At 52.3% G+C, this 25884-nt stretch overlaps 1 protein-coding gene across 2 annotated transcripts in view; it reads left to right on the forward strand.

Annotated features, from left to right (window-relative positions):
- The window catches only part of NADK (NAD kinase), a 32092-nt gene that overhangs the window by 1672 nt on the left and 4536 nt on the right, over window positions 1-25884 (forward strand). The window contains exons 1-6 of one of the 2 annotated variants that reach the window (XM_049618270.1): window positions 7-69; window positions 17409-17627; window positions 19121-19204; window positions 23999-24128; window positions 24885-24993; window positions 25153-25238. In XM_049618270.1, the coding sequence (XP_049474227.1) occupies window positions 17449-17627; window positions 19121-19204; window positions 23999-24128; window positions 24885-24993; window positions 25153-25238 (588 nt within the window). In that variant the 5' untranslated portion in view covers window positions 7-69; window positions 17409-17448. Of the gene's footprint in view, window positions 1-6; window positions 70-17408; window positions 17628-19120; window positions 19205-23998; window positions 24129-24884; window positions 24994-25152; window positions 25239-25884 lie in introns of those variants that run through there. The other variant, XM_049618269.1, reaches the window with a different exon arrangement.

A 25884-nucleotide genomic window follows, 5' to 3' on the forward strand; every position in this document is an offset into this window, starting at 1 on the left:
CGGGGCGGCGGGGCCCGCGGGCTCGGCCCGGAGAGGGGACGGCCCCGCAGGCGCCCGGGGCAGCGAACGGTGAGTGCGCGCGGCCGCTCGGCCCTGCCCTCCGCCCGCGGTCGCCGCCGCCCGTGGTCGCGGGGCCGCCCGGAGGCCGGGGACCGGCGGGGGGAGGTGTTGGGGGCGCGATCCCGCCGGCCGACGGGGTGTGGGCCTGGGAGCGCGACCCCCGACTTGGCCCGCGACGACTGCCTCCTGAGTCGGCCCCTTGGCGGGCAGCCTGGCGGGTCGGCCCTCGCCGGCAGGTCGGGGTCACCGGAAAGCGCCCCGCACTCGGTGCCGGACACCCACCGGCGACCCGCGGCGGCTGGGACCCGCGGCGGCTGGAACCCGCGGGCGTCTCGGGCCGGGGTCGCTCCAAGCAAACGGATGCCTTTGGTTCTGAGTAACAGGTTACTTTTCCTTTCCCGTCTTGGGGCGCAACTGTCTCACGTGGAAGACTTCCTCATTCGTTTTGGGAATACGCCCTGGCTTTAACCAAGTGACTTGCTTTCCCATCTTTCCGGATGACGCCATTCAAGGACTCATTCCCCCAATTCCGCTTGCCCCCCGCACCTCCCCGTCCCCGGGCATTGCACACCCCGGGCCTTTCTTCACTGGGACCTTTGCCCCCGCCACCTGGCGACTTGAGGACAGGGACAGGTGCCAGTGCAGTGCCTAGCCCAGTGGCTCCGCTTGGAGGTGAGCCCTCCTGATGGGTCGGGATTTTTGTTTTTGTTTTTAACTTGCCGGCAGGTCTGTGTTGCCAGCACAAAACCGGTGATGGTAGAGGTTCTCCCAGACGCTGGCCCAGCAGCAGTCAGTCCTTCCTTGGGCAGTGGAGGTGGCTGATAAGTAAAAGGGGAAACAGTTGATTTTATTGAGTTTACCACCTGAGAAAAGGTCGGTTTAACCTGCAGAATGTAGAGGCGGGTGTTTTATTATGGGAGTTGATGGCCCCACGTCTTTATTACCCAAATCACCACTTTTCTCAAAGCGTGGATGTTACAACAGCCAGAGGGAGCTTCAGGAAGCAGGCCCAGCTCCCAGGGGAGGGAATGTGCAGGGACAGTGCACTTAGACCTGCAGGGCTGCCTCCAGCAGGGTCACTGCCATCCTATTACACCTGTTGATAGGTGTTGACAGGTGCAGCCGCCTGTCTATAAAAGCCCCCTTCGGGTCTCGAATCCTATTCAGTTTATGGGGTTTCACGTTAGGCTCTTGGTTCGTGTTCCCAGAGAACTTTCCAAAAAGTCTTTCTTGGACGGTCTGCTGCCAGAGCAAATACCCACTGTTACAACATCCTTGCCAGCCTGGGGCATTCTGTATGGAGGGAGAAGGGAGGGGCAATTTAATAGGTACTTATCGTCCAACTCAGTGTCATCCAGTGAGGATGGGCCTGTTTCTGCCACCATATACGCTTTCCTTTTCCATTCAGTATTTCCACAAATACGGATGGAGAGCTCACAGTGGACATCATGTGGGTCGTGTGCGTCTGTGGGCGTGTGTGGGACTTGTGTCCTGGTTGCCTCAGGCATCTCGGTGTGTCCCCTCTCCACCATGTGTGGGTTCTGTGAATACTTTTCTAATAAAACGTCTCAATGCCGAAGTTGTTTTTTTTTTAAATTCCTTTTTAATGTTTATTGATTTTTGAGAGCGCGTGAGCGGGGGAGGGGCAGAGAGGAGACACAGAATCTGAAGCAGGCTCCAGGCCCTGAGCTGTCAGCACAGAGCCTGATGCGAGATCATGACCAGAGCCGAAGTCAGAGGCTTAACTGACAGCCACCCACATGCCGCCAAAGTTTTTTAAAATTAGATTCATGCTGGGGCACCTGGCTGGCTCAGTTGGGAGAAAATGTAACTCTTGATCTTGGGGTTGTGAGTTCAACCCCACATTGGATGTAGAGGTTACTTAAATAAAAATAAAAAAAATAAAATTAGATTCGTGTTGTCAGGAACTTGAATGAACTTGGAAGGAATTAGAATTTCATCCTTTTTTTTTTAATGTTTATTTAATTTTGAGAGAGAGTACTAGCAGGGGAGGGGCAGAGAGAGGAAGACACAGAATCCGAAACAGGCTCCAGGCTCTGAGCTGTCAGCACAGAGCCTGACGCAGGGCTCGAACCCACAAACTGTGAGATCATGACCTGAGCCGAAGAGGCTTAACTGACTGAGCTACCCAGGCGCCCCAGGATTTCATCCTTTTAAAACAGTTAAAACCAAACCAACCTGAATTAAATGAGAGTCCTGATTTATAATTGTCAAAAAATACTTAAATCTTAAAAGTTGGTTTTAATATTAAATATTATGTAAATTAGTTTATTGCTCAATCATCAAATTAGTCTTTGCAAGTAAATATTAATAGCTTCTAGACAATGAGTAATATTTTTTTAAATTTTATTTATTTTAGAGCGCATGAGCCGGGGGGAGAGAGAGAGACACACACACACACACACACACACACACACACACACGGAGGGGGAGAGAGAGAGAGAGAGAGAGAGAGAGAGAGAGAGAGAGAGAATCCCAAGCAGGCTTCACACTGCTCTCAGAGCCTGACAAGGACTTGGACTTGATCCCACGACCCTGGGTCACAGCCTGAGCCAAAATCAAGAGTCAGACACTCAACCAACTGAGTTACTCAGGCACCCCAAAAATAGATGATTTTGAAATACATTTGTCTTTTGTGATTTTGATTGATTTCTTTTTTTTTTTTTTATTAAATGTTCGTTCTGAAATAATTATAGATTCACAGGAAGTTGTGAAAGTAGTACAGAGAGACCCTTGTAACCTTCTCCAGCTTCATTTAACATACCTGCAGTACAGTAATACGAAAACTAGGAAATTGGCATTGGAAAAATAACGTTAGCTATACTACACTCCTAATTCAGATTTTACCAGTGTTTTATGTGTGTATAATTCTCTGCACTTTTACCCCATTTATACACAGGTGTACCTACAACCACAGTCGAGACTCAGGACTCTTTGTCAGTGAGGGATCCCCTGCTGCCCCCTGCCACGCTCACATTCCCGGCACCCTCCACTCTTCCCCTCCTCTGTGATTTCGTTATCTTGAGAATGTGGATGGGACCATTCAGTATGTCACCGATTGACTCGGCATAATGCCCCCGAGGTCCATCCGAACTGTTGCAGGCATTCATAGCCTGTCCCTGCTTGTATTTTACTGTGTGCATAGATGGTTGGCAGTTTGTTTAATTAACTAGCAGGAAGACGTGGGGGCGGCCGGTTGCAGTCTTTGGCTGTGGCCTGCAAAGCGGCTGTGGACAGATGATAAACACCAACTTGCGGTTGCTGGCTTGTATGGTTTTGTTTTTAAGATTTTATAAGAAACCGCCAGGCTTCCAGACTAACCCTTCCACGTTCCCACTGCCGTGCGTGAGTGCTGGTTTCTCTACAGTCTGGCCTTTGGTTGTCCTGGCCGACCTGGCAGGTGTGTAGGGACACGGTCCTTTGAATTTGCATTTCGGAGCAGCTGACGGTGTGGGTCTTTCACGTCTTGGTTACTGCGTGCGCATCCTCTGTTTAATCTTTTTTGCCCATTTTCTAATTGGAATCCTGGGTTTTTTACTGTGGCATTTTGAGATCTCTTTACATATTCTAGATAGAAAACCTTTGTTGGATATCTGGTTTCCAGATACTTTCTCCCTGTCTGCAGCTTGTTGTTTTTATTCTTTTAATAGGGTCTTCCACAGAGCAAGCTTCTCATTTTAATTAAGTCCAATGTATTGTTTTTTGTTGTTTTTTTACCTTTTATGGACTGCTTTTTATATCACGTATAACAAATTCTCTCTAGTCCTAGGTTCTAAAAACTTCCTCCTGTGTTTCTTTTCCTCCTTCCCGCCTTCCCTCTTTCCTTCCTTCCTTCCCTCCCTCCTTCCTTCCATCCCTTTTTTTTTTTTTTAATTTTTTTAACGTTTATTTATTTTTGAGACAGAGAGAGACAGAGCATGAACGGGGGAGGGGCAGAGAGAGAGGGAGACACAGAATTGGAAGCAGACTCCGGCCTTGAGCCATCAGCCCAGAGCCCGACGCGGGGTTCGAACTCACGGACCGCGAGATCGTGACCTGAGCTGAAGTCGGACGCTTAACCGACTGAGCCACCCAGGCGCCCCCCTTCCATCCCTTTTTTAATAGGCTTCACACCCAGGACAGAGCCCGACTCAGGGCATGAACTCATGACCCTGACATCAAGACCTGAGCTGAGCTCAAGAGTCAGACACTTAACCAACTGAGCCACCAGGTGCCCCTCTTTTTGTTTTTTTTATTAAATTTTTTTTTAATGTTTTTATTTATTTTTGAGACCGAGACAAGGCATGAGCAGGGGAGGGGCAGAGAGAGGGAGACACTGAATCTGAAGCAGGCTCCAGGCTCTGAGCTGTCAGCACAGAGCCTGATGCGGGGCTCGAACTCACACATTATGAGATCATGACCGGAGCTGAAGTGGGACGCTCAACCGACTGAGCCACCCAGGCGTCCCCTTTTTTTCTTTCTTTCTTTTTTTTTTTTTTAAGGTTTTATTTTTTAAGTATCTCTCCACCCAACATGGGGCTTGAACTCACAACTCTGAGACCAAGAGTCACATGCTCCACCGACTGAGGCAGCCAGGTGTCCCTCTCCTACATTTTCTAATGAAAGCTTTATAGTTTGTGTCTTACACTTGATACAGTCCATTTTTATTTGTTTTCAGTTAATTTTTGTTTAAGGTGTGAAGTTCAGGTTGAGGTTCACTTTTGTTTCCCCAGCTTTATTGAGAAGTAATTGACATATGTCACCATGTAAGTTTAAGGCGGACAGCATTTGTTGGGTACGAAGTGTTGCCCTAAGACTCAGTGTCGTAGAATTCTAGAGCTGCAAGTGGGAGCTGAGATAGCACGATCTGCACATTTGGCTGTAGAGGGGACTGGAGTCGGCACTTGTCCCACAGACAGCCGAGGAGCTGGTGGGAAGTGATTTTGACCTGGTGGAAGCAGCTTGGAAGGCCATGCACCGCATGCTGGACAACGACCTTTGTCATGATTCATGGAGCATCCCTTCCCAACGGGTCTCGGTGCTTGGGAAGGAGCCCTTTATTTGGCTTTTTTTTTTTTAATGTTTATTTTTGACAGAGGGAGCACAAGCGGGACAGTGGCAGAGAGGGACAAAGGATCCAAAGCAGGCTCTACACTGACAGCAGCGAGCCCAATGTGGGGCTCAAACTGCAAGATCGTAAGCTGAGCCTAAGTCAGACGCTTAACCGACTGAGCCACCCAGGTGTCCCTTGACTTCTCAACTAATAAAACTTATAAATTAAGCTTTCAGCATTGATTACAGACCTGACATTCCCCTCTGCCATTTAAATGAGAATTACCCAGAATGATTTGTTCCTTTGAATATGGTACCCATGATGGCAAACAAAATATGTAAAAATCCGGTGATTATAAAATTCACTACAAGCCTTTCAAAAATATCAGCATTGTAGGGGTTAATTTATTTATCTTCTCAGGGCCATAGTAAGCTTACTAGGTAGTTCTTTCTATGCCTCCCTGGAGCGATAGTTTTCCACGTCCTAGGATTATGGCCTTCCTTGCCCAGCTCACAGTGCGGGGTCACCGTAAGGATGCGTGACGCTGGGGACCATGTGTGTCCCCCTGGTGACCGTAGCTGCAGAGCCCCGTGGAGCATTTGCATTATTGTTTAATACTGTTTCCTGAACTTCTCTTCAGTGGGGCTTTTTAAGGCGTTACTTCCTTACCCACGGCCGTCAGCTCCTTGCAGCCTGCTGCAGTGTCCCCAAGCGTGCTCTTCGATATGTGTTTGAACAGAGTCTTGGACCCATTCCCTGCAGCCGCCCACTTACCTCATGTGTTCCTGGAAACCGAAGTGTGCTCTGCATGGTCATTTAGAAAGGACGTCAGGGGCGCTGACCAGGAGCTGGCTCTGCAGGGTCCTCTCTCCTCTAGGACCCCGGGCCCCTCTCGTAGGCCCCCCTGCCGTGTTGGGTCCTGTTCTGTAGGCACTGTGGTTGTCAGCAGGGGCTTAAGAGTATGGGCCCGGATGCCAGCTCTGCCCCGTCCGAGCCGTGTGACCCTGGACTGCAGTGTCCTAGACGCTCCCTGTGCGGCTCATTGTGAGGGGGAGTCAGGCGATGGCACCTGAGCCCCCGGCCGGGGCCTGCCAGGGTGGGCACCGGGCCTGGCCAAGGGCCCTGGTTCCCCTGGATGTGCTCCTGCTGTCCGTCGGTCATCCCGGTTTCGGGTGACTGTCCACATTCCTGCAACCGTTCCTGCTTCTGCTGCTCCGTTTCCGGGCAGCTCGAGGGAGGCACAGGCGCGCGGGGCCTGGCTCGGCCTTATCTAGACGCTTCCCTCCTCCTGAGCTGGCGGTGAGACGTATCTTACCGTGTTCACCCTTGTCTGTGTCACAGCCGGCTTCGGTGTCATTTGTCAACCCTTTTTTTCTCAGACATCGTTTGTTCCCACGATGGTAATGATTTCCTTTCAAAGCTTACGACTCGTTACAACTTGCCTAGTGGGTTCCTTTAACTGCTTCTTTTGCCCTTTCTTCACCGCAGGTGGTTCTGAGTCCCACACCTTGTGGGGCATTTCGGGCACCCCTGCCCTGATTTTGTACATTAGAGGAGAGCAGCGGTTTGTTTTCCCCATCAGGGTGGCGGGATGAGGCTGCCACACGCCTCTTGGTAACAGCTCACGATGGATTTTTTCCCCTCCTTTGCTGAGGTTTTGTTAGTAAAAAATGTTAATTTTGTTTTAAAATTTTTTTTAATGTTTATTTATTTTTGAGAAAGACAGAGTGCGAGCAGGGGAGGGGTAGAGAGAGAAGGAGACACAGGATCCGAAGCAGGCTCCAGGCTCCGAGCTGTCAGCACAGAGCCCGACGCGGGGCTCGAACCCGCGCACCATGAGACCGTGACCCGGGTGGAAGTCGGACACTTAACAGACTGAGCCCCCAGGCTCCCCAACGAGAGTTATCTGAGCCCCGTATCTGAGCTTCCACGTCTTCACAGGGAAGAAAGCACTCCAGGGCACAAATTGTTTTCGCAGACTTGTATACGTTTTACATCTTGTAAAAGCTCAAAAGATGAGAGATCAGCACATAGGCCAGCATCCCGAGCTGTATCGTGAAGGAATTCAGGGGCAGGAGCTTTGCTCGATGTCTCCAGGGCAAGATGGTTTTCCTTCAGGCTGCTCTCTCACGAGGCACAGGCACAGTGTGCACGTGAGCCATAAACCAGGCCTTGGGTTCGAACAAAGTTTACGTGCAGTCACGCTGACTTAGAAATCTAAAGTGGAGCCCCTTGTATGCGAGGCCCGTAGAGAGTTTCTCTCTCATCGTAGCTGACGCACGATGTTATATTAATTTCAGACGTGCAACGCCGATTCAACAACGTCTGTACCTTACTCAGTGTTCACTATGGTAGAGGCAGTCTCCGTCTGTCCCTGTACAACGTTATTGCAGAATTACCGACTTTTTTTCCCATGCTGTCCTTCTTCGTCCCTGACTTGTTTACTTGACAACTGGAAGTTTGTACCTCTTAATCCCCTTTACCTGTTCCATCCATCCCCACACCCACTGGCCACATAGCAACCACTCGTTTGTCCTCCATACGTGAAAGTGTTTTTTGTTCGTTTGTTTTGTTTAGATTCCACCTTAAGTAAGAGTATGTGGTATTTGTCTTTCTCTGACTTATTTCGCTTAGCTAAATACTCTAGCTCCATCCATGTCGTCACACACGGCAAGGTCTGATCCCTCGTTGTTGTTTGAAGCGTTTATTTTATTTTGTTCATTTTTTAAGTAAGCTCTCCACCCAGCGTGGGGCTTGAACTCATGAACCGGAGACCGAGAGTCACACGCCCTACCGACCCAACCAGCCAGGCGCCCCAAGATCTGATCCTCTTTTTTGACTAATACCCTTGTATGTTCCACATCTTCGTCATTCATTGTCCTGTGGATGGACACTTGGGCTGCTCCCGTATCTTGGCTGTTATAAGTGGTGCTACGTACACATAGGGGTGCAGTTCTCTGTCCATGTTCTAATCAGAGTGTCTTTTTTTTTCTGTTGAGTTGTATAAGTTCTTTATATATTATGGATATTAATTCCTTATCAGATATATCAGTCACAGATATCTCCTTTCATTCACTAGTGGCCCTTTTGTTTTGCTGATGATGTCCTTTGCTGTGAAAAAGCTTTTTCCTTTGGTATAGACTCAGTGGTTTATTTTAGCTTTTGTTTCCCTTGCCTCAGGAGACATAAATATGTTGCTAAGGGTGACGTCCCAGAGATTACTGTCTGTGTTTTCTTTTAGGAGTTTTTTTTGCGTTTTTTTTTTTTTTGGTTTCAGTTCTCACACTTAGGTCTTCAATGAATTTTGAGTTTATTTTTGTGTATGATTTAAGAAAGTGGTCCAGTTTCATTCTTTCGCATGTAGCTGTCCAGTTCTACCAACACTATTTATTGAAAAGGCTGTCTTTTCCCCATTGTATATTCTTGCTTCCTTTGTCACAGATCAATTGACAGTATGGGTGTGGGTTTATTTCTGGGCTCTCTATCCTGTTCCATTGGTCCGTGTATCTGTTTACGTGCCAGTACCATATTGTTTTGATCACTGTAGCTTTGTAGTGTAGTTTGAAGTCTCAGATTGTGATGCCTCCAGCTTTGTTCTTCTCGAGATTACTTTGGCTGTGGCAGGTCTTTAGTGGTTCCATATAAATTTTAGGATTATTCGTTCTAGTTCTCTGAAAAATACTATTAGTATTTTGATAGGGATTGCATTAAATCTGTAGATTGCTGTGGGTAGTATGAACATTTTAACAATATTCTTCCATGAACACGGTATATCTTTCTATTTGTGTCATCTTTGATTTCTTTCATCAGTGTTTTATACTTTTCAGAGTACAGATATTTTACCTCCTTGGTTAAATGGGATGGTCAAAATGGATTTTTAAATTTTTTCTTAATCTTTGTTTATTTTTGAGAGAGAGAGAGAGAGACAGAGTGTGAGCAAGGGAGGAGCAGAGAGAGAGGGAGACACAGAATCCGAAACAGACTCCAGGCTCCGAGCTGTCAGCCCAGAGCCTGATGCAGGGCGTGAACTCACCGGCGATGAGATCACGACCTCTGCTGAAGTCGGACGCCCAACTGACTGAGCCCCCCAAGGGTCCCCCTTTAGACAGTTCTTAATGTAATAAGGAGGTAAACACATGCATGTGGTTTTTTTCCACATACTGAGCCAAACTCTGCCATCTTGTATCTCTTACCAGCATCTCCTGGCACCTTTTTGGGTCCTGCATGGCCTTTCTGTTCTCACCTCCCGGCACTTGGTGCCACCCCCCAGCTCTGCATCCTGAAACCCTTGCCGCTCTTGGGTCTCCTGCCCACCCACCCCCAGGGAGCCCATCCAATTCCGTGGTTGTAAGCGTTCACCAGGTGCTGACGGAACCCAGATCTCTGTGCCCAGACCAGCCTGTCCCCTGAGCTCTGGCCTTCAACGTGTAGCCTGCTTGGCTGGTAATAGCCATGCGAATTCGGTGAGGCACTTTTCAGGCCCTTAGAACCCTCAGTAAAACAGGATTTCTGTAGCTTCCATCATCAGACGGGGAGGGAAGACAGGCCACAAATGAGAGAGCAATGTGAGGGCAGGTAGTGACAACCACAGAGACAAGGAAATGAGCGTGAGGGAATATGGAAGTCTTGAGAAAGTGGCATTTGAGCAAAGATCTCAGTGGCGGCTTATTTCCAGCTTCAGGGCATCACAAGTAGGGTCCCACACAAGTCTTTGTGTGGACCCACGCTTTCGTTTCTCTTGGCGACGCCCAGGAGCGGAGAGGCAGGAGCCTGTGGCGGATGTACCGACTCCGTTCCCAGCAGCGGTGTGGGCGACACTTGCCGTGGTCAGTCGGCCTTCTCACTTCCTCAGCAGGTCCAGCAGTGTCACGTGCTTTCCTACTGTGGCTCGAACTCGTGTGTCCGCGATGGCTGATGCCCTCGGGCATCCTTTCATGTGCTTCTTCCCAGTTGATACGTCTTCTTTGGGGAACTTGCCCAAAGTTGGGATCTTTTGCCCATTTTCTTTCAGTTTTTATAATCCTTTATGCATTCTGGATGCGAGGCTTTTGTAACATATGTGTGTAGCAACCTGTAGCTTCTATTTTCATTTTCTGAACCGTTATTTTAAGAAGGGTAAAAGATTTTAATTGTAATGAATTTGTCAGGTCTTTTTCTTTGATACTTTGTGATCTTTGATTTAAGGAACTTTTTGCCAGATCCAGGGCCACTAAGATTTTCTTCAGTGTAAAAGTTGTGTAGGTTTGATTCTTACGTTTAGGTGTATAATCCATGTTGTGTTAACCTTTGTCCAGGCACACTTCGGAGATATTGTGGGCTGGGGTCCACTGCAGTAAGGCAAATCCTGCAATAAAGTGAGTCAAATGAATCTTTTTGGTTTCCCAGTGCACGTAAAATTTATGTTGATAGTGTATTGTAGTTTCTGAAGTGTGAAGTGTCTAAAACAACAATGTACACACCTCAATTTAAAAATACTTTTCTTGCTGAGGCACCCGGTTGGCTCAGTCGATGGAGCACGCGACTCTTGATCTCAGGGTCGTGAGTTCCAGCCTCGTGGTGGGTGTAGGGATCACTTAAAAATGAAATCTTACAAAGTAAAAATAAATTTGGGGCGCCCGAATGGCTCACTTGGTTAAGCGTCCGACTTCAGCTCAGGTCATGAACTCACGGTTCATGGGTTGGAGACCGGCATCAGGCTCTGTGCTGTCAGCCTGGAGCCTGGAGCCTGCTTCGGATTCCGTGTCTCCCTCTCTCTCTGTTCCTCCCCAGCTCACACTCTGCTTGTCTGTCTCTTTCTCTCTCTCAAAAATAAATAAAGGTTAAAAAAATGTTTTTAAATAACAATAGATATTGGTAAAAATGCTAACCATCATGTGAGCTCAAGGGACAGCTGCTGACTGGGCACTGTGGCGGGTGCCGAAGGCTGGCGTGGCCGTGGCGATTTCTTAAAATAAGACAACAATCAGCTTTGCTGCACTGATTAACTTTTCCTTTCAAGGATGATTTCTCTGCAGTACGTGTTGCTGTTTGATAGCATTTTACCCACAGAACAACTTTTAAAATTGGAGCCCATCCCCTCTCACCCTCCTGCTGCTTTATCAACGAAGTGTATGTCATATTCTATTTTTAATGTTTATTTATTTTTGAGAGGGAGAGAGCACATGTGCGAGTGAGCAGGGGAGGGGGCAGAGAAAGAGACAGGGATCCAAAAGGGGCTCCGCGTTGACGGCAGACGGCTCAGTGCGAGGCTTGGACCCACGAGCCGTGAGATCATGACCTGAGCCAGAGTCAGACGTTTAACCGACTGGGCCACCCAGGTGCCCCAAGTGTACGTCATATTCTAAATCCTTTTTCACTTCAGTCTTCATGGCGTCTCCACCAGGAGTAGATTCCAGCTCAAGAAGTCACTTTCTTTGCTCGTTTGTAAGAAACAGATCCTCATCCATTCAGGCTTTATCCCAAGACCATAGCGATGCAGTCACCTCTTGAGACCACGCTTCCGATCGTAGTCCCCCTGCTGCTTCTACACACCTGCATCCTTCCTCCCCTGATGGCTGGACCCCCTGAAAGTCCTCCATGAGTGCGGGAGTCCACTCCTTCCAAACTCCCATTCGCGTTGGTATTTTGTCCTCTTCCCATGAATCACAAGTGTTAATGGCATGTGGGATGGTGAACTGGTGAATCCTTTCCAGAAAGTTTTCAGTTGACTTTGCCCACACCCGTTAGAGGAATCCCTATCCGCGGCAGCTAGAGCCTTGTGAGATGCGTTTCTATAATAATAAGGCTTGAAAGTTGAAATTATGCCTTAATCCAGGGGCTGCAGGATGGCTGTGGTGTTAGCAGGCATCGAAACACCCTTAACCTTGCTGTACGTCTCCCTCAAAGCTCTGGGGTGAGCAGGTGCACTCTCAGCAGTAATTTTTTTTTTAATTATTTTTTTTAATCTTTATTTATTTTTGAGAGAGAGAGAGACACACACAGAGCACGAGAGAGAAGGAGACACAGAATCCAAAGCAGGCTCCAGGCTCCGAGCTGTCAGCACAGAGCCCGATGTGGGGCTCGAACCCATGAACCGCGAGCGAGATCATGACCTCAGCCGAAGTCGGACGCTTAACCGACTGAGCCACCCAGGCGCCCCTGTCAGCAGTAATATTTTGAAAGGAGTCTTTTTTTTTCCTGAACAGTAGATCTCGACAGTGGGCTTAACATATGTAGTCAACCATGTTGTAAACAGATGACTGTCATCCGGCTTTGTTGTTTCTTTTCTAGAGTGGAGGCAGAGTAGACTTAGCATAATTCTTTCGGGCCCAAGGATTTTCTCCATGGCCACTGAGCATTGACTTCAACCAAAAGTCACCAGCCGTGTTACACTGGTGAGAGAGTCAGCCTGTCCTTTGAAGCTTTGAAGCCAGGCGCTGACTTCTCCTCTCCAGCTATGACTGTCCTCAGTGGCATCTCCTAAATAAGGCTGCTGCACCGACATCGACAGTGTGTAGCTTGGCACAGCAGCCTGATTAACGACCTCAGCCCGATCTGGAGAACTCTCTCCAGCTTCTGCAGTGGCACCTGCCGCTCTTCACCTGCAGGCTCACGGAAGGCAGGCAGCTTCTCTCCTCAACCCTCATGAACCAACCCCCGCTGCCTCCCAGCTCACCCTGTGCAGCTTCCTTGCCTCCCTCAGCCCCCACAGACTTGAGGAGAGTCGGGGCCTTGCTGTGGATCAGACTGCGGTTTGAGGGTGTGTTGTGGCTGGTTTGAGCCGCAAAAAGGCCGTTTTGCTTTCTCGTCTCTGTGTGTTCGTCCACTGGAGCGCGCTTTTAATGCCCTTCGGGATCTCTTCCTTTGTGGCCACGGCTCCGCTGTTTGGGGCCAGAGGCCTAGCTGTCAGCCTGTCTCGGTTTTCAATGCGCCTTCTCACCGAGCTTGGTCATTTCTAGCTTCGATTTAAAGTGACCCTTGATCTCAGAGTTGTGAGTTCAGGCCCCACTCTGGGCGGAGCCTACTTAAAACAAACAGACGTTTGACTTCTTTCACTTGGACACCCAGAGGCGATTGTGGGGTTATTGATTGGCCCATTGACAACATTGTTGTGTCTCAGGGCAGGGAGGCCTGAGGAGAGGGGGAGAGACGGGGAGCCAGCCAGTCAGTGGAGCCTTCAGGACACGCACAGCACTCATCTCTCCAGTTTGCTGTCTTAGGTGGGCGCAGGGTCGCGGTGCCCCAAGAGACTTCTAATTGTAATCTCAGAGATCACTGAGCACCATGACGAGTACGGTAATAGAGAAAAAGTTTGAAACATGCGAGAATTACCAAAATGTGGCTCAGAGACACAAGGTAAGCCGGTGCTCGTGGAACGTGGTGCCCGGAGACTTGCTCGCCACAGGGTCACGGCAGACCTTCAGCTTGTAAGAAACGCAGTGTGTGCAAAGCACAACAAAGCCAAGTACTATGAAATGACTTACGCCTGTATGTGGTGTGAGGAAAGAACTTAACGTTATTCTCTTAGACGTGGCTATCAAGTTTTTCTAGAACTATGTGAAGAAACGATCTCTCTGTCGAATCACCTTGACCCTTCTGTCGGACATCCGTTGCTTGTGGTTCAGCCAGTGGAGCAGGCGACTCTTGACCTCAAGGTGATGAGCTGCAGCCCCGTGTCGGGTGTAGAGATCACTTGATTACAAATAAGTAAGCACATTTTTGAAAAGAGAAAAGAAAATCCATCGATGGTATCCGTGTGAGGGCGTCGTTGTGGACCCTCTTCTGTTCCTTCAGTCTGTGTCTGTGTCAGTACCACGCGGTGTGGTTACGGTACCGACCGCGAAGCCGGGCAGTGTGCTTTTCCAGTCGTCTCGTTATTCCAGGTCCTCCACATTTGCATTTGAGTTTTAGAATCAGTTTGCCATTTTCTTTGGAAAAGTCTGCTGGGTTTTTGTGTGTGGGAATTGAGAAGAGTCTATATGCCGGTTTGAGGAGACCTTCACCGTCTCCAGTCTGGGAACACGGCGCGTCTCTCCCGTTGCGTGCTTCCTTCACTTCTGTCAGCAGCGTTTTGTAATTTTCAGTGCACAGGGTTTGCACCTTTTACTGTTATTGAGGTGTAAGTGGCACGTAACCAACTAGTTTCAGGTGTACAACGTAACAATTCGGTATCTATATGTGGCGCAGTGACCACTACAGGGAGTCTAGTTAACATCCCTCCCCACACACAGTTCCAGATTGTTTCCTTATGATGGCAGCTTGTAAGCTCTTTTCTCTTAGCAACGTTCAAACGTCCGCTCTTACTGTTAGCGGAAAGTCTCCTTGCTGTATGTTACATCTCGTGACCTAGAACTCAAATTAGGTTTTGTACTTTTTTTGTCGACCATATCCCTCCATATCTTGTATTTCAATGCTATCGTAAACGGTGTTTTTAAATTTAGATTTCTTATTGTTTGTTGCTAGTACACAGAAATATAGTTGACATTTGTATATTGATTTTTTTCTTCTGTAACCTTGCTAATAAACTCAGTTATTAGATGTAGTCACTCTTTTTGTAGATTCCTTATGATTTTCTACGTAGAAGATCATGTCATCTGACAGTACAGGTTTTTTTTAAAGTAGTCTCTGCACCCAGTGTGGGGCTTAAACTTACGACCCCGAGATCAAGAGTCACACGCTCCACCGACTGAGCCAGCCAGGCACCCCTGACGGTAGAGTTTTACTTGTTTCTTTTTTTTCTTTATGCCTTGTACTTTGTTTTCCTGCCATATTACACTGGCTGTGGCCTCCAGTACAGTATCGAATAGGAGTGGTTATACCAGACATGTTTTTGTAAGTTTTGGTTTTCATCAGAGATTTTTTTCGGGGCGCCTGGGTGGCTCAGTTGGTCGGGCGTCCGACTTCGGCCCAGGTCATGATCTCACGGATCGTGGGTCCGAGCCCTGCATCGGGCTCTGTGCTGACAGCTCAGAGCCTGGAGCCTGCTTTGAATTCTGTGTCTCCCTCTCTCTCTGCCCCTTCCCTACTCACGCTCCATCTCTCTCTGTCTCTCAAAAATTAATAAACATTGAAAAAGCAATTAAAAAAAATTTTTTTTCATATATTTGGATAAAACATCAGTGTTTCTCAAGCTAGGAGGATATTAATCTACTAGGGTAGTGTTGTCAACTCCAGCTAAAATTCAGAATCACTTGCGGAGGTGATGCCAGGGCATCTGCGTGACTCAGTCCATTAAGCATCCAGTCTCGATTTCGGCTCAGGTCACGATCCCAGGGCTGTGCGTGGGAGCCCCCAGGTCAGGCTGTGCGCCGACAGTGTGGAGCCTACTTGGGATTCTCTTGCTCTCTTCCTCTGCCCTGCCCCCTATGCGTGCTCTGTATCAGGATAAATAAACATTGAAAAAAAACAAACCAAAAAACTGCTGATGCCTTTTGGGACACCTAGGTTAAGCGTCTGACCCTTGATCTAAGCTCAGGTCTTGCTCTCAGCGTCATGAGTTCAAGCCCCAAACTGGGCTCCGTGCCCAGCATGAGGCCCACTTAAAAAAAATTGCAACAAATTACCGGTGCCTTTGGCCTGGGTTGGGTGTAGGGATTATTTTCCGAAGCTCCTCAGGGGACTGGAAGGTACGGCCAGGGTGGGAGTGCAGGGACACCGTCACCTCTGCCCTGAGCACCGAGGCCCCTCCTGTCCGTGGGCTCGGAGCTTCCCTCGTGCCTCCTGCCCCCCAGTGCCAGCCTCTGCTGTCCTCGACCCTTCTGTGGAACGCGTGGCTTTGTCATGTGTGTTGTCATCGAATTCCCGCTCCCTGTGAAGTGGGTTGTGCGGCTGGTTCCCCTGCTGGGTTCCACCCGGGGTGTCCCCTTCAGGGGTCTCCCCAGGGGCCCCGTAGCCCTGGCCCGGAGGGGGGCTGGCCACGGTTTGCGTAGACCACCGCCCGTGTAGCCCCTTGGTCTGTGCTGCCCCCGGCGTCCTCCTTTCCCCCAACTCTGCTGTTCTGCAGATTGTCCTGCTCATTTCCTCTACTTTTGTCCCCTCTCCTACCTTTCTTAGGCTTCTCTTATTCCTTTCCTAGCTTGACAGAGTTAAATCTCAGCTCACTACCCTTCATTCTCAGACACTTCAGCACAGCTCACTGGAGCAGCCTAGACTTTGGCTCGTGTTTACATTATTCTTGTCGTTGCGATATGTTGCGATGTTGGCTTGATGTTCCTTTTGAACCGTGAGTTGGCTAGGAGGAAACTCACGCGTTCCCGAGTATTGCAGCATTGTTTCCTTTGTTCCTACTTTTTTGTCTTTTCCTGATTTTATTGTACTGTTGTCGGAAGATAAGCTTCTCTACCTTCACTAGAGTTTGGAAATTGAGTTTTCTTTAAGACTAAAATAGGTCAGGGGACGCCTGGGTGGCTCGGTCGGTTGAGCATCCGACTTCGGCTCAGGTCACGATCTCGCGGTCCGTGAGTTCGAGCCCCGCGTCGGGCTCTGTGCTGACATCTCAGAGCCTGGAACCTGCTTCGGATTCTGTGTCTCCCTCTCTCTCTGACCCTCCCCCGTTCATGCTCTGTCTCTCTCTGTCTCAAAAATAAATAAACGTTAAAAAAAAATTAAAAAACAAAAAGACTAAAATAGGTCAGGGGTGCCTGGGGGGCTCAGTCAGTTAAGCGTCTGACTTGGGCTCAGGTCATGATCTCACACTTTGTGGGCCTGCTTGCGGTTCTCTCTCTCCCTCTCTCTCTCTCTCTCTCTCTCTCTCTCTGTCTCTCCCCCTGCTCGCATTCTGTCTCTTAAAAATAATAAACGTTTAAAAAAGCTATTAAAAAAAACTAAAATAGGTCAGTTTTGACAAATGTTTTATTGGTGCTGGATTGAAAATTGAGGCTTGTTCGCGGGGCCCAGGGCCCAGTGTGTGCCTTTCTCACTGGGCTCCCTGAGTGTGTCCATGTACCTGTCCCACACTGAGGGGCGTGTAACACTGGACACCCTCAGTTACTGGTTTCTCGCTCGGTAACGCGCCTTCTCCCCTGCCTGGGACCTCTCCTCCCAGTTGGCCCTTCTCCTTGTCTGTGGGAGAAACCTGGCACGGCCCCAGCAGGTAGTTCTTTCTTGTTCTTTGACCTTTACATTCACTAAAAACCACAGGCAAGTTCCTGAATTCTTAGATATCTTTAGGGTAGAATGGGATAGAAAGAGACTATCTCAAGTCCTTTGGCAAATAGGACTCGAGCCATTTGGCATTATGCATGCATAATGGGTGCATGCGTGTGTGTATATGTTGTTTTGTGCCTATGTGTTTACTTACTTTCTTTGTTTTATCAAGGCATCAGTGTTCTTCTGATCCAAGGCCTCATTTACCCACCATGGAAACGGAACAAGAGAAAGTCAGCGTGAGCAAGGCGCCTGGCACAGACTCGGCCTCTTACCGCTGCTCCGCATGCCATGGGGACGAGGCCTGGGGGCCCGGCCATCCCACCCGGGGACGGGCCAAGTCCCGCAGCCTGTCGGCCTCGCCCGCCCTGGCGAGCACCAAAGAGTTCAGGTACGAAGGCCCCCTCCGGCCCCCGTCCTCACCTGCACACTCTGACTTCCTAAAGCCGTGACCGAGGCTCTTTTCGGGAGTGGATGGATGCGGATGGGGCGGTGGATGCTGACTGGTACGTGTGGGCGACGGGGGGTGGGGCTGGGTCCCAAGAGCAGGGGACGGACGCCCACCTGGCGCGGCTCCCCAGATGGCACCAGCACAGCGTGACTGTCCTTTTCTGCCTTAACAGCCAGTGCCCGCGCTAACTCTGGGTGTTTGGGGGTGTGGGCACTGCCCCAAGGCGTCAGCAGGCCCCACACTGTGGCAGGGCTGGTGGAGGGCTGAGCGTGGCCGCGGGGTGTCAGGCGAGCACTGGCCCGGCGTGCCCTCCCCCCGCGAGCCTGCCGTGCGTGTCGTCGCACAGAGCGCTCAGGTCACAGCGCTCAGAGCTTCGCGTGGAGCGGCCTGCCGGGCGGCATTGCGATGCGCCTGTGGGTGTCGCCCTGGCTTCTGGAACAATAAGTGCGGTGAGTTTCAGGTAGAAGCAAGCAAGGGTCACATCTATCAAATGCCAGGGGAGATTTTGGTAAAAAGCGGGTAGTTCTCTCAGGAGAGGGGGACGAACCCGAAGCACCCTTCTCTTGGATGGTGCACAGTGCTGGTACGGTCTTCTGTGTGGACAGCTGTAACCCGCACGCGTGGGAGAGGCGGCCACAGCACCGTGGCCTTGGCCTTGGCCTTGGCCTTGGCCTGAGTTTTCCGTCGGTCTGCTTCCCGGCCACCGCACGCAGCGCAGGGATTTCGTGTTCCCGGCAGGACTGCTTTTGGTTGTTGGTTTTGTGGGGTTCAGTCCACACCCTTTCTCGTTCAGAGACCGCAGACCCTGGCATGGTGACAGAGGTCAAGGGTAGCCTCTGCCTGTGGGTATTGGCGGAGGAAGGAGAGAGGAATGTGCCCAGTCATCCCGGGTCTTGAGCAGCGAACTTAAATTAAACACTCGCTGAGTAAGACCCCCCGTGACCTGTGTTTCCCCGAGGTTCTCATAGCCCGCTCCATGCGCTGTCACCATGGGGGTGTCCTCCTCAGTCCCTCGAGTTTTAATCTAGATTGTTAATCCAGATCATTTTAATCGAGATAATTCAGGGAGGGCCTCTCAGGTCTCGATTCCCAGGTACGGACCCGAGGACTGGTCCTCAGACAGACTCGGTGAGAGAGACTGCTCCAGTTCAGATTTCCAGACCTGTCCCCGGAGGTCGCCTTCCCTTTTTCTGGGGTGGGGCCCGGGCACCTGCGCTGGTTTGGGGTCCTTTTCCTAAGGAGCGCTCCGGGTGCGCCCCAGGCATCCCTGATTGCTGATGCCGCGCAGAGAGTTGTGCGAGGCTCAGAGGCAGCACCGCGCACCACCAGGGTCCGTCGCGTGGACGCCGGGCAAGGGATGGAGCGCACATCTTTCCGAGGGTCTGATATCTGTACCTAGGTCTGCTCACCTGCCGTGTCCCCTCTCCACACAGGAGGACACGCTCTCTGCACGGGCCGTGCCCGGTGACCACGTTTGGACCAAAGGCCTGCGTACTGCAGAACCCCCAGACCATCATGTGAGTGCTGGGGTTGCTCCTTGGGAGCTCGTGCTGTCGCGGGATCGCCGTGCCGTGGGGTGTCCTGACACGGGGAGTGAGAGGTCGACTTGATGAGTCAGCAGGAGCCACGGGGCATCTCCACCGGCTCCGACGGACGGGGGGCCCCACTGCCCTGCAGACAGCGGACAGGGGTCCGGCCAGGCTCTGCTTCTCGGGCACCGCAGGCCGGGTGGGCTTCGACTGTGATCTTCGGGGTTACTGGTTTGTTCTCTATAGTACAAAGTCTGGGAGGAATCCGGTATATTTCACACGCTACACTGGCTGGGTCAGACATGCGACTCCTTGAATTATCCTTTTTTTTTTTTTGAGAGAGAGACAGTGCACGTGTGAGTGGGGGAGGGGCAGAGGGAGAGAGAGAATCTTCAGTAGGCTCCACGCCCGACACGGAGCGCGACTCTGAGACCGGAGCCGAAATCGAGTCAGACGCTCAACCAACTGAGCCGCCCAGGCACCCCTAATTATTTTTAAAATACAGAGGCATCAGTTGGATTTTTCAAAAGCCTGTGTTCGCTTTTGAGAGACACCCCACCATACGGGTGCGGCTGTTCCTGGCGCTCTGGGTGGGGGCGTGTGGCCAGGACTCCCGGTGCCTCTGCGGTGGCCACGAGGTGCCCAGATGAGACACTGTAAAAACTAAGCAATCGAGGTTATTTGTCTGGACTCTCAGTGAGTCTCCAGCTTCTCCCATCTAGTACTTGGGGGGTTCCAGAGGGGCGAGAGTTTTGTCGGGGGCTCTGTGAGATGGTCTGGGTCTGGTTCATACCTCGTGAAAAACATACACTTAGTGATGTTAGTGCTTTCTGTTAAGCAGTCAGAATTCCATCCCACCCTGACCCTTGTGCCTTGCACCTTGTGACGAGCTTCCCAGCCTCCCTGCAGTCCAGGCCTCTTGAGGAACCCCCAACGGGACCCCCTCCTTCAGGGCGAGCTGTGGGGATCCCACATTTTACACAGGGGTGAGGCCCGTGGGCCCAGGTGTGCTTCCACGACTGGCTGGTCTGGGGGTCTTTGCTGTCTGTGACACAGCCCCAGCAGTGGGGACCCCAGGTTTCAGGTCACAGCCCTTCTGAACTGGTTCCGGGCGGTCAGCACAGGGGACCAGGACGGCACCTATACTGCCACCTCCAGGCTGCCCAGGGAATTGCTGTGCAAACTGGGACATCTTGTGACCCATGAAACCCAGTGATGTGGCGGCCCTGCCTCTTACAGACTCTGGGGGCCAAGCCTGGGCGCTGGAGTGAGGCCTCAGTGTCTCTGCTCCATCCAGGTGCTGTCTGCAGCCGGGCTCAGGACGCAGACCTCTGCCCATCTGCTGCGGCCCCTCTGGCACCCCGCAGCCCACTCCGTGCCGCAGCCCACTCCGTGCCGCAGCCCCGTGGGCAGTGGGCGCACCCAGGCGCCCCCAAACCCAGAGCCCCAGCTGCTCTGCCCAGCCCCGCCTCTCCCATTCCCCAGGCCTTCCTGTGTGCTCTGCCCAGCCTGGCCCCGCCTTGGCCTTTCACCAGCTGCCTGAGGGCCCCTCCGTGCACTTCCTGGTCTTGGAAGAACTGTTCTCTCTCCTTGTCACTCAGTTCGGCCTAAGTGCCACCACGAGCGGCCTCTCACCGTGCAGCCTTGATTAGCTGTCATTTACTCCAGCTGAGCCACAGTCCCCCCCCCCCACAGAGGGAGGTGTGTGTGGGCCTTGTGGGCCTCAGGCAGGTCAGATGGGTGGTTCAGTGGGGGACTCCAGGCAGAGGGGCAGATACCCCAGAAGTGCCCCTGGGGCTGCAGGTTGGGTTTGAGGAGTGAGCAGCCTTCTCGGCCCTTTCTAGCCCGTGTGCTCAGCACAGTCTGGTGGGACGGCCACTTCTGGGGGACAGGGCTCCTTTTCTCCACCTTGTACCTGCCCCTCTCTGGCGTGGAACCTGGCTGGGGCGGGTCTCCGCGTGTCCTAACCTAACATCTTTCCTAATGTGTGAAAACAAGATAGCGCAGAGGGCTTGATTACAAAGAAATTTTACTTCCTGTTTTATTGTCTAAAATTTCACTGTGAACGTGTGTGCGTCTTCTCTTATGTTGAAACGTGTGGAATTGCCAACAACTGATTGCCTTTGGCTTACTAGGCAGTGGCTCAGATCGGTCAGGTGTCCTTGACTCCCATCTGACACCCACGGCCTGTGTGCTGGGGAAGGGTCAGCATCCCACCTTGCAGGTGACCCAGCAGGAAGCTGAGTCACGGTTGGCGCCCAGGACGCACTGTGGTGGCTTCGGCTGGGCACAGCCGAGTCTGAGGGCCAGAGGGGCCGTGGGCTGTGCCCACCTGAGTCAGCGGTGAGGGGGCTCTGACCTGGGCAGCGGTATGCGAGCCGCCCTTGCTTCTCCTGAGGCCCGCAGCCAAACGGTGACCGTGTTGGGGGAGCGCACCCCCCTCCACCTGACCGAGGCCTGACAGCTCCTCCCACGGGGCCGAGCCGGTTCCACGGCCCAGCTCGGATCCCTCTGTGGCTGGGACGTGCCACTGCACCCGGGGCGCTGGACAGAGCACGTCCCGACCTCTGAGGGCGGCCGAGCACTACCAGCCAGCTTAGTGGGGAGCAGGGCCCCTCAGGTCCAGCTTTGCCGTTGAAAGTGATCCCAACGACTTTTTGTTTCAGATACGTGATTGGCCAAGAGGATTGTGTGAATGGTGAAGAGATTAAATAAGATTTGTTTGATTTTTAACTTGAGGGAGCTTTTTGGCCTTAGTTGTTTTATACAGCCTCTCAGAAGTCACTCTCGGACCGTTGGGCTTTCAGGGCCGAGGTTGCAGAAATTAAGTTGATAGTGCAGATGTGCAGTGGAGAGTTTTGGGGGCCGGTGTGACCGAAATGCTATGCACAAAGCAGCGGCGTCCTGCTCGTGAGCCATGCGTGTGACCTGGGCGGGCGATGAAGCTCATAGAGGATGTTATGAGCGACCCCTCCCTTTGCAGAGACGCCTGGAGAGGGTGAGTGACGGTCCGTCGGGAACCGGACGGGATCGGATGCCACACCTCCCATACTGCTGGTCTGGGTCGCGGTTTTGGAGGTTATTTGTGGGGCTCTGAAATGTTCAAGGGAAGCCGCTGCCCCTCGAGGCACGACTTGGAGCAGGTGTCTAAGTTGGGGACTTGGTAGGAAAGGGAAGTCTTTCTGCCGACATGCAGTGCGGCTTTGAGGACTTTGCCACCCGGCTGAGGGTCGTGGCCGGCCTGTGGGCGCTCTGCTCCCTGCAGCTCCTTTGCCACATGAGTCCCAGCCGGTTCCAGGCGGGTGGGGATGGGTGTTCGCCGAGGCTTTACCAGGAGCCGGAGTCCCAGCTAGGGGGCGGGTCTACCTCCCGTGGGACGCTGTGCCCTCAACGCAGACCCCCCACCCATGCACCACGGTGTGCACGGCCTCCCCACGTCCCCTGTACCGGCCGTGACCGAGTCAGAGCTCTGGGAACCCGAGAGGGCAGGGTGCTCGAGAGCTGTGTAAAAAATTAGACCCTGGGGTTCCTGGGGGGCTCCGTCGGTTGAGCATCCGACTCTTGATTTCGGCTCAGGTCATGATCCCAGGGTCGTGGGATCGAGTTCCCTGTTGGGCTCTGTGCTGAGTGTGGAGCCTGCTTCTCTCTCTCTGTCTCTCCCTCACCCCCCTCTTTCTGCCCCTCTCCCCAGCTCATACATTTCTCTCTCCCAAAAGGAAAAAAGAATCAGACCCTATATTTGGGCAGTTTTCAGTTCACAGAAAACTGAGGTGCGGCTGCAGAGATTCCCAGTTGCCCCCCCCCCCCCCCCCCCCCCCCCCCCGGGGGCCCCTCTGGGCCCACAGACGAAGGACGGGGACATGGCGTGGTCTCCCTGGTCTACAAAGGGTCACTCGCTGCTGTGCTCTGTGATTTGGACAAAGGTGTGATGATGTGTGGTCACTACTGGGGTCACACTGAGTAGTTTGCCCTATGATCCTGCCAGCCACCTTTTTAATTTATTTTTGATAGAGAGAGAGAGAAAGTAGAGAAGGATCAGAGAGACGTGGGGCAGGGGGGAGAGAATCCCAAGCCGGCTCCGCACTGTCAGCATGGAGCCTGACTCGGGGCTCAAACCCATGAAACCGGGAGATCACAACCTGAGCCGAAATCAAGAGTTGGACACCCAACCGACTGAGCCCCCCAGGGGCCCCTGCCACGCAGTTTTTAACAGTGTGAGTTTTAAGTGTAAAAGTTAAGGGTCACCTGAGTCGTTCATGCCATGGTGTAGCTACGGGGCCATATCCCTCCCATACAAGTCCGCAGGAAGCCTGTGTCCTGGGGCGGTGGGGGGGGGGGGGCTTTTCAGTGGTCCCTGGGGACAGAGTCCCCAGTCGGCTGGTGAGAGTGTTTGTGGGAAGCCTGCTGTCCTCGATGCAGGGAGGGTACGGAGCAAAGAGCAGCTCTGGTTGGGTCTCCTCTCGAGCGTCCGTGGGTGACGTCTGCTCCAGAGGAGCCATCAGTCCGTGAGTATCGTTAGAGCAGGCGCACGTGAGGTCCAGGGCTGCACAGGCGAGTCGTGGGTGCAGCGGGCAGCAAGGGCCCGGGGGGGGGCGGGCAGTGGGACGAGCAGCTAGAAGGAGGGCAGCCTGCGAGCATTCCAGGGGGTCAGGCCCGTACTGGCCACACAGGCCCCCGGCTGAGCGGCGTGAGCCGGCGGCTTCCAGCACTCGGCCCGGGGCCCGAGAAGACCTGTGTCCTCGGACGCAGTGCGCCTGTGCAGACGCTCCTCTCCCCTCACAGGCACATCCAGGACCCTGCCAGCCAGCGGTTGACGTGGAACAAGTCCCCAAAGAGTGTTCTTGTCATCAAGAAGATCCGGGACGCCAGCCTGCTGCAGCCCTTCAAGGAGCTCTGTGTGTACCTGATGGAGGCGAGTGAGCCAGGTTGGGGGGTGGCGACCCCAGGACTCCCCTCTGCACCCCCGCTTCATTCACGTTGGCTGGATTCCACTCTGGAGATTGGGGAACATGCTTGCCAAGGCTCCGTGCTCACTGGGGCCGTAGATGGAGGGGGGGAGCTGGCCTCCTGCCCAGGTTCTGGCTCTCTGATCCCAGGGCTGGCCAAGTCAGGAGGCCAGTTTCAGGGAAGTGACTTCCATAGGTGGGTGTCACAGAGCCTCCAGAGAGAGGGAAATCTGGATGAACAGGTCGGAAGCAATCTCTGGCCAGGACTAAGGCATCATTTTCTCCCTTCATCATAAAATGCTAAGGCCTACTCCTGAAACCTACTACACTGTTTGTTAACTAACTTGAATTTCAATAAATAACTTTATTTTTATTATTTTTTTTATAAAGAGGCATGATTTAAAAAATTTTTTAATGTTTATTCACTTTTGAGAGAGAGCATGAGCAGGGGGGCGCAGAGAGAGAGGGAGACACAGAATCCGAAGCAGGCTCCAGGCTCCGAGCCGTCAGCACAGCGCCTGATGCGGGGCCTGAACCCACGGACTGTGAGATCCTGACCTGAGCTGAAGTCAGACGCTTAACCGACTGAGCCACCCAGGATCCCCTAAATAAATATATTTTTAAAAATAAGACGCTAAGACTTAAAAGGAGGCTTTATGCGAGAGCAGTGTGACCTGAACTGGCTCTTGCTGGCCGAGCTGACGTGCTTGTCTCCCTTCCAGGAGAACAACATGATTGTGTATGTGGAGAAGAAAGTTCTAGAAGACCCTGCCATAGTGAGCGATGACAACTTTGGACCAGTGAAGAAGAAATTCTGCACCTTCAGAGAAGGTGAGTTTGTCCTCGGCTCTGTCATGCAGCTCATTGGCATCATTGCCCTGGACCTGGCGGAAGCTTCTAGTGTTCTACCCCATCATGGGCAGCAGCGCCCTGTGGGGCCTCGAGGCCTACTGTGACTCCTTTTCTTGTGTTTGTTGTTCTGTTTTCTAGATTATGATGACATTTCCAATCAGATCGATTTCATCATATGCCTGGGAGGGGATGGGACCCTGCTTTATGCCTCCTCCCTCTTCCAGGTGAGGTTTCCAGGTGGTTCCAGTCTCGGTGTTGCGTGAGGAGGCGCTTCCCCAGTGAGGGTTTCCATCCCTTGTACCTGTGGCTTTATACCACGGGGCGAGGAGTTTTGGTGCTCTTACTCTGACACAGACCAGATATATTTATTAGTTGGGTTATTTGGCCAAAGAGCAGGTTTGCAAGTCACGGCAAATGACGCCTCTGCTCCGTCCAGGTCTCCGGCCACATAGGCCCGGCATCCCCGTCCTCCGTCGGGGGCATGGGGTCCATGGGAGAGGTGGGCATACAAGCCCGGGCTGGGCAGAGGGAGTGGCCAGAGGAAGGGGGGCTGCTGCGGCTCCTCAGGCGCGTGGCGCCCACAAAGCAGAGCTGGTGCCTCGTGGCCAAGGTGACAGGGCCACGACAGAGGTGGGGTTCTGCCCGGGAGCCCACCTTCCCTCTCCACAAGGCAGGCCCCAGAGGGCCCCGGCTGGGGTGTGTTAGGTGAGGCATGCGGGCTCCCCTAGGGTCCTGCGTGCTGCCCTCAGCACCTCCCCCTGCCCTCCGTGGCCAGCAGGCAGGTCGGTCCTGTCGCCTTTGTTTCTCATCGGCTCTCTACGCCACCGCCCCCTCCCCCCCCCCCCCCCCGGCCTCCCGGACCGCCTGCTG

The sequence above is a fragment of the Panthera uncia genome (assembly GCF_023721935.1).
Source record: "Panthera uncia isolate 11264 chromosome C1 unlocalized genomic scaffold, Puncia_PCG_1.0 HiC_scaffold_4, whole genome shotgun sequence".
NCBI classification, from domain to species: Eukaryota; Metazoa; Chordata; class Mammalia; order Carnivora; family Felidae; genus Panthera; species Panthera uncia.